The following is an 8,394-nucleotide window of genomic DNA, read 5'->3' as shown; positions in this document are numbered from 1 at the left end:
CGGACGACGTACGACGGACGACGGACGACGGACGACGACGGACGAAAACGGATAGCAATAGGTCACTTGAGCTAAAGCTCAGGTGACCTAAAAATGCGCATATAATTTATTGTATACATCTGGTATCGTATTTCATAATCACTTTATGATATATATATCTGATATCGGATACATAATCATTTGATAACATATATATGCAGATTTAAGAGATTATATATAGTTGGTATCAAATTGCATAACCACTGTAAAATATATAATTCTGGTGTCGAATTACATAATAATTGAATCCTAAATTTCTGGTATCGAATCGCATAATCACTGTGTAATCGAAGTGTACTATTTTGAAGACAGATCAGAGAACATATTATATATGTCATTGCTATTAATGTAATAGGATTGTGTCGCCATTTCTCAGTAGAATTTATTCAAATTTTGTAGTTATATTGCTTTGAAGTTAATAAAATTTTCTGCCTTAAAAAAATATAGGTTGTCAGAATTTTAAGGATTTTAAATGGAAATTTATGTAAAAAGGAGTGAATTGTGAAAAAAAAATTGAAACACATTTTTTTGCAAAATAATGTCAATAAAAATGATATTGACATAGATTAGTATTGCATTAATGTATATCAATTTCATAAATGCTGAAATTGTGTAAAATTAATTATCTATAAACGATTAAAAATTGACATCTTTTAATAAAACCATATGCACGTATTAAGTGCATGCAAGAGTTATCGTTCTTGAAAAACTTCACAGTAGTGAAATAGGTAGCCGGTTTCCTGAAGTACAGAAAAATGGACACATGTGACTCATTGATTAAAAAACAACTGAATTAATGCCTGGATTGCTTTGCAATCCTTTAATATTGAAAGAACACACTGTACTTCCTATTTCCGTTTAGCAACACACTCCTATGACCTTAATATATATACATGTACAAAGGCGAGGAGGCAAGAAAAAGGACCATTTTGTGTTAACAGGTTTTGCTTTACATTTTTGTTTTTATTAGTCAAAAACATTTTCAACAAAAAATAGTTATGATTAATTAACAGGGGATCTGTTAAAAGCTTACATAACATGGACATACTGTTAGGGTGTATACTCTATTCCATCTTACACCGCATTGCTTTTAGTCTTGGTTCTGAGCAACAAGGTGTGCCTGTTAACCCCATACGTATAGCCTACATACAACATTGACAATGATACACAAATAACACCTTCAGCATGTAACCCAATAAATGTAAAAAGGAAATAAAACATATATATCCAGATAGAGAACGACTGTTACAAAAGAGTGGAGTCAATAGGTGTGGAGATAAAACAGGAGCTGTTATAAGTGTTAATGTACACACAAACATAGAAAACACAGTCATACAAATATACGATGATACATATAAACCAGGTATGGTATAGACAATTCATTAATAACATATTTACGTGTAGTTTTAGAAGTCATTAACACCACACTAAAACGTATCAAATCTGAATAAAATTAATGAAAAAAAATAAGCAAAAAAAACGCTGATGTAATACTTTACCCTTACAGTAATCTTTATTAGTATATCCTTCATATTAAATGAATTTCAATTGTTTTTGTCAAACATTTTTCTTGCGAGAACGAATATGGAAGTCATAATACAGAAAGAGATACACATAGTGAGCTGGGTTTTTTCGAAGAGTTCTCGTCCTTATGGACACATATTCGGAAAGGGTTAACAATTCCTTTCCCCTCTCTGAGTATGTCAGAAGTTCAATACACCAAATTAATATAATGGCAGCAAAAAACGCTTATTCAATAAAACATACCTCCACGCGAAAAGCATCCAAATGACATTAATACAAAACATCAAAAATGCGTAAATATAAATGAGATCGTTCCATCATGTAGGTCCATACGTCACATGGTGCACCCTGTACACATCTAAGTGTAATTTACGCTGACTCTTGTGTCCTTTTGTACTCGTAAACACTGCCCCGCCCCACTACACTAGAGGGTGTGTCTACTCTCCTCCTCTTCCTCTGTCCATGGTGTTCCTCACTGGCCTCACCCTCCTCCGGGGGACCATACCCACCACCCCCGGGAGTCTGTAGCAGGAAAACGTCCTAAAAATAGAGTTAAACAGAAATTAGGGTTGAAAACAAATTCATTTGGCTCTACAAGCGATTATTGTCCAGATGAATGTACAGTATTATGTGTAATGTACTCCTTCAGTAAGAATTTATAACAAAGACACTATTTTACGTAAAACGGGGAAAAAAACATGTGTCCGAACATCAACACACATGAACAAAACGAAAAAGACTTCCCCTGTAAAGCAAATAATACATATAAAAATATTTGAATAAAAGTAGATAACGAAGCCGCATGCAAAAGTCGGACCAAGTAAGAAAGTGGTCTGTCTTGGTTAAATAACTTTTTGCGTGATTTCCAAAGGCCCCGTGGGAGATACAGAAAAATTTAATTCCTAAGTGTCAGAGACGGTAAAATGTGAATACAACAGGTAAACACATCTTAATGACGTGTTAACACATTTAACAAAATTGACAATTGAAGGTATGGTTGCAATAGACACGTGTGACGTCACGATCTTATCCTGCCGATCCTGCCCTGATTAGTTGTTACTAGGTACGTACAAATATAACCACTGTATGTCTACTATAGCAGTGGCGGATCCAGAGGGGGTTTTTGGGCTTCCGGAAAACCCCCCACCCTGAGAATGTTCTTTAAAAATCATATATTTTCACCATTTTCCTCAATTTTTTCCAACATGGAAACCCCCCCAGATAGGTCTCTGGATCCGCCACTGTATAGGAAGGGATTTATCAGTCTCACTACATATTTACGTGAAGGAATAGAGAATAAACATCCTACGTCTAATTAGCAGCACACAAAGACAATATGGCCACTCAAATCCTACAGGAAATAGCAACCACAAGTCACGATGAAACACCGATACCATTTGACATTGAATCAATACCTACAAAACCCTTGGAGGATATGTGTTATTTATGTGTTAACGTCTTGCTGTATTAACACTTGGATTATACACATCAAGGGATTACCGACATGTACCTGATGTGGGGAGTGCTAAACTGTAATTGGCATTCAATCGTTTTTATGTATAGAGTTTCGCAACGTTCTATTTTTAACAGGAATGCAGTGTTTTGATTAAGAGGAATCTAAAACTTTTTTAAATTGTATTTTCTGTAGTAGATTTCTTACGTCCTAGTAGTAACCGGACAAGCAAATGTAATAGTAAAATATATTTACTAATACAACGTTAACATTACCAGAACAGACCGTGGTTTTATCCAGGAAACATGTACAAGTGTTACACCAATATCCCACTAATTTACAGCGACTACACCGCAAACGTAAACAAAATTAAATTGCCTGTTTCTGCTACACGTATTTTGATATGACCGATTCCACCCTGTCTGATGTTTCAATCAAACCCGAGAGCCGCGCAATGCATGCAATTTTGGAGCAATGGCAGCATGGACGAAACGCTGGTAAACCTGGCGAAACGTAAATTTACAAGAAACGTTAATTTACATTTGTATTAGCTCTACACGTGTTCGTGTATACAAGAACATGTGTAGCTCTTCAAAGTATTATAAGCTTTCCGAAATAGTCTTCTAAAACACATCTCAAAGGGTGAAAAATATTATTGTGACAGACGTTATTCTGTTTATACAGCAAAGGAAGCAATTTATTTTTCAGCACGTCATGAAAAATTTAACAAGGAAAATATAACATAACTCTTGCTAACACACTTTATCTGACAAGACTTCATAGTTGAGAATCTGGCTTTTCACATTCCAGAAGAGTTTATTTTTCTTTTTAATTTACATTGATACACATGTTTAGCTTTTATTAATTTCATAATGCTCGTTATATAGCTCAGGTATATAGCAGTTGAACGTTTGCCAAATGTAAATTATAAAGCTAGCCTAACTGCAAGCGCATATTGGCATGCAGCATAAAGATAATTAAGACGTTGAACAGATGTCAGGAAAAATACGCTCCTGAGCATCTGTAAATTGGTTGTGGCCATTAGATCTACACGTGAACAATGACACGGCGATAGTAGCTTGGCACTAGAGGGCGCTGTATGTACCTCTTATCGGCCAATTGTATCTGTGTACTTCGGAGCAAAACAAACGTAACGAAACATGACATAAATTTTAAAAGTTTGATAGAGACGATAAAACTTGTACTAGTTGTTGTGTTCAACCGTATCAATCCTGTTTTGTTACTTCCGTAACTTCCACAGTTTGATTTTTAAAAAGTTGAGGTAGTCACAGCAAGATCTTCGATTACAATTAGTTCGAGGTCTGTAATAAACAACAGAAATACGTAGTACTGCAAAACAAACACTTCATCGGATTGTGTTTATAAGTTTATTATGGTATTGATGTTGGTAATGTTTGAAGAATATGAATCTTTGTCATATATTTTTGGTCTTTTTGTATCCATACCATAGGTGACCCTATATAATACACGGTATATCCTACGCTGTATCATATCGTACTAGTATAATACGCCACCTGCCGGTGACCAATATACAAGTAGAAGTACGACCGTTCAATATAACAGCACAGATGTCTCGGTATATAGTATAAATATTTACCACTCTACGGCAATGACAGTTTATATACCGAGTTCATATGACATCCATGCAGCTCTGAATGCATTGGACTACGTGTTGACGTCATCATTATTATGACGTCATAATTTAACATCAAATAATACCACTGACCCTTGGAAATGGCTGTTTTAATCAATGCACAACTGCAAGCATACACGATACATATATTTTGTATGTGTTATAATATCAAAATATGGTTAATATGTACGTAAAACGTTATACAATAGTATATGTATTCCGATATATTAAAAGCAATAAGACTATTTCCTGAGTCACTATTTCCTGAGTCTGTTCCGGTATATCAGTAAAACCATTTCCTATGACACCACATGTGACCCGTACATAAGTAGAATTTCCTATCACAATATATAAACAGATAAGTTATACACGTTTCCATGTAAATATATGTAGAGGGAAGACCCTTTCTATCTCACTTGTTTGATAGCTTGTTTACTAGAGACACCTAATTATTGCTCTCGTCGAGTATGTGGTACCTGCCACTAATTTGTCAAAGCATCAAGCACCAATTGAAGCCATCGATGAACAGACAGAAAAAAGTGCCTCTCCGTAATTATCATAGAAGTGCTTTCCTCTCTAAATGTTTGATAAACATGTCCATACTACCGTGTGTTCTCTGCCGAACACGGCAATGTGTCTCTAACGAGGTAGCGCGTGCCAAACACAACGAAACAGCACAAGTGGCAAGAACCACTCATTCAGACACGAGCAAGTATTGTGCATCAGCTGTGTCAATACTTAGACAAAATATAATACATTCTCTTTATACCTCGTAAATAATGCTTTTCAATGATATACTTCATTGATATCATATTAGAGAAAATTGGTTCTTGAAAAGATGTTTTTTTTTTAGCTTAGACGAGAATGTATACCACATTTTGAATCATTTATTTTCCCCGTAAATAATAATAAGCTTTTTGTAGAATAATTATGAAACACATTTAATCAATGAACAAGTGTTTTTAATGTCGGAGGAAACGGGAGTATCCAGAAAAAAACCCACGTGTTCGTGCAGATGACCCCGAACCTTTTCACGTCCAATTCAGGAATTAAACCTCGACTGCATAGATGAATGGCGAGTGTGGTATTCACTATGCCACCAGACCACCATCTGATGATTTAGTAGTTGATATTAATTCACAATGGGTTACACACATTACAACATAATAGCCGGTAAAATTGGTTCCTTTTCCACTTTTTACCTAGGAACAATTTGTACAAAATAAAATTACTAAACAATTATAAGAGCAATGGTTATACTGTAAAATTTGTGCATCAGAAGAGAAAGAAACGTATAGATATAAAGCTACAGTTTTGGAAGATTTTTCACGTAATTAAAATATGAAGTAATATAATCGCCGTATGATGTTAATCGAAAAACATATGTCCGGTGAACTATGCTTAAAATTTTCTTCGGTGTACAATAATCAACAACACACATGCACTTGCATTGATGAACGTCAAGTGTATGGAAAACACTAATTTCAAGATGTACTAGGACATCCCTTATCTGACCACTGTTGTAGACTATTAATCAGTGGTATGAGTGACGTCAGACTCTGTAAAACTGTTTAACATCGTGAATCAAGCCTAATGAAAAATCCATCTGTAATGAATTAATATGTTATGATGAACGATATCAAGGGTGTTCTCTGTATCGGTATCTAGCTGGCAATCCTCATTACACATCCACCTGCTCATAAAAGATAGATGCACGTGTTTTTCTGGCAAATGCCTCGCAAAACAGACGACCCAACAGGTAATAACATCACTTCCTCCTTTAAAACAGGCGGTTTTAAACCGTTAGCTTTACTCATCTTTTAAAAAAGTGTAGCGGTAATGGATTCTTTTCTCGGAGTTTTTGCCACATCTTAACATGATATTAAGAAACCATTCCCCATTTGAAATGCTATATATACGTGAAAGAAAAAGTTTTAATGTCCAGCAATAATGTACAATTTAACATGCTTCACGACGGTAGAATCTTCTTTAAACCCTAAAGCAGCCTATACACTATCAAAGACACATATAAACCACAAGTGTCTGGATTAAATCTGTATCAATCAAGTGTTTGGTAATGAGGAACATATTTCCCTTTGAAAACCGATATGGATTAGTTTCGCCATCACGCAGCTTAGACTCGCCCTCTCTTTTGTAGTCTATCAGATGTGTTACCCGGCAAAATTGCTTAACATCGTCTTATCAACGACAATTAGTAAAACAATCATGATTTAATACAATTATTTTTTTCAAAATCTGGACTGTCGATTTTTATTCCCCCATTTGTCCATAAGGATTCAATATCATATTCTATGGCTGTTTTTTTTATAATTTCATCCTGACTTTACGTATATAATTTTATATGTATGCTTCTTATAACTTATATTGCAACTCCATTTTATTAGATGTATCATTGCAGCATACAGCCTAAAGGGTTTTGACAAAATTCATTGATTAATATTCGGGAATTGAACTTATTGATTAATATTGCGAAAATACTATAAAGTGACACGCCCTTATATCAGTTTAATACATGTATAACACTTTTGAAATAAAGCACTTCTTTTATTATATTCAAATTGAAAGCTTCGATTTTTTTCATTAAACACTAAATGTTGCTAAACAAGTGATTACAACTCAGCACTCAAATAACTTCATATTTCCACATAATTCGGAACATCCATTTGCATGAAAAGTTTCAAAATTCTGCACAAATATACGTGTGAAGATTTTACAAAATAAAAACCCTCGTTTCCCAGGCCAATCAACCAGGTTTGATACAAATACTAATTTACCAACCTTTTAACGTAACTGGTAACAAATAAGGCGAATTAACTTCTCTGGGAAAAAAGACGATTCTCATGATAATTAGCTGTTATGCAAACTCATATAAAGGCGGGTGCACAAAAAGTCATTAGGCCTGTGTTATAAAGGCTGCAGTCAAAGGTCTTTCCGAATGAAATGCTTCCAGAAGATAATAAGAGTGAAACAGTTGTCGTTACAACTGTCCGTGAAAATATGGACTAACCACTATAATGATTGATGTAATTTTGACATTCCGTTACGATGCAAGAATAAAGTAGTTGGCATAAAAATGCACGAGAAAGGATGTATATGCCGAATAATATCTGTCCCATGTCTAACGCTCTTGGATAGGAAGCTATTATATTGATCATTCATATTGGCAAAATTAAACAAGAGGCCCAGAGGGCCTGTATCGCTCACCTGGATATCTAAGCAATCATGGCAAAATATTCTCCAAATGAGATCCAATGGAATATGCCAGACCCCAAGGCGAATCCTTGTAGCATATCTGTATTAAATTTTCATGCCCAGCAATTTTATATATGCTTATGGGGTGGGAATCTCAACTGTTTCCAAGCTGTGACTCGGAAACTAGGTCCATAGGTCAGGATCAATTCTAATATCATGACTGCATTCGTCTCTTTTTGCCCAGCATTTGTATTTATAGTTTTGGGGTGGGGATCTCAACCGTTTCAAAGTTATGACCCAGGGGTTAAGTCTGCAAAGGCGAGGCAGACCCTGCGATCCATTCTAATATCATGACTGCATTAGTCTCTTTATGCCCAACAATTGTATATATAGTTTTGGGGTGGGGATCTTAACCATTTTGAAGTTATGACCCAGGGGTTAAGTCTCCAAGGCGGGGGCAGACCCCAAGGCCATCCTAGAAGCATATGTGCATTCATTTCTTTATACTCAG

The 8,394-nt window shown here is 35.2% G+C and overlaps 1 protein-coding gene across 2 annotated transcripts in view; it reads right to left on the bottom strand.

Moving 5' to 3' along the window:
- Positions 1-878: 878 nt before the first annotated feature.
- Positions 879-8,394, bottom strand: part of LOC110446313 (5-oxoprolinase-like) — a 114,736-nt gene continuing 107,220 nt past the window's right edge. For both annotated transcript variants that reach the window (XM_021491398.1, XM_021491397.1), the window contains one exon: positions 879-2,103. In XM_021491398.1, coding sequence (XP_021347073.1) covers positions 2,001-2,103 — 103 coding nt within the window. In that variant the 3' untranslated portion in view covers positions 879-2,000. The remainder of the gene's footprint in view (positions 2,104-8,394) is intronic.

This window comes from Mizuhopecten yessoensis, unplaced genomic scaffold (assembly GCF_002113885.1).
Source record: "Mizuhopecten yessoensis strain PY_sf001 unplaced genomic scaffold, ASM211388v2 scaffold2671, whole genome shotgun sequence".
NCBI classification, from domain to species: domain Eukaryota; kingdom Metazoa; phylum Mollusca; class Bivalvia; order Pectinida; family Pectinidae; genus Mizuhopecten; species Mizuhopecten yessoensis.
The sequence above is the reverse complement of the archived record's forward strand: the minus strand, read 5'-3'. Positions and strand labels throughout refer to the sequence as shown.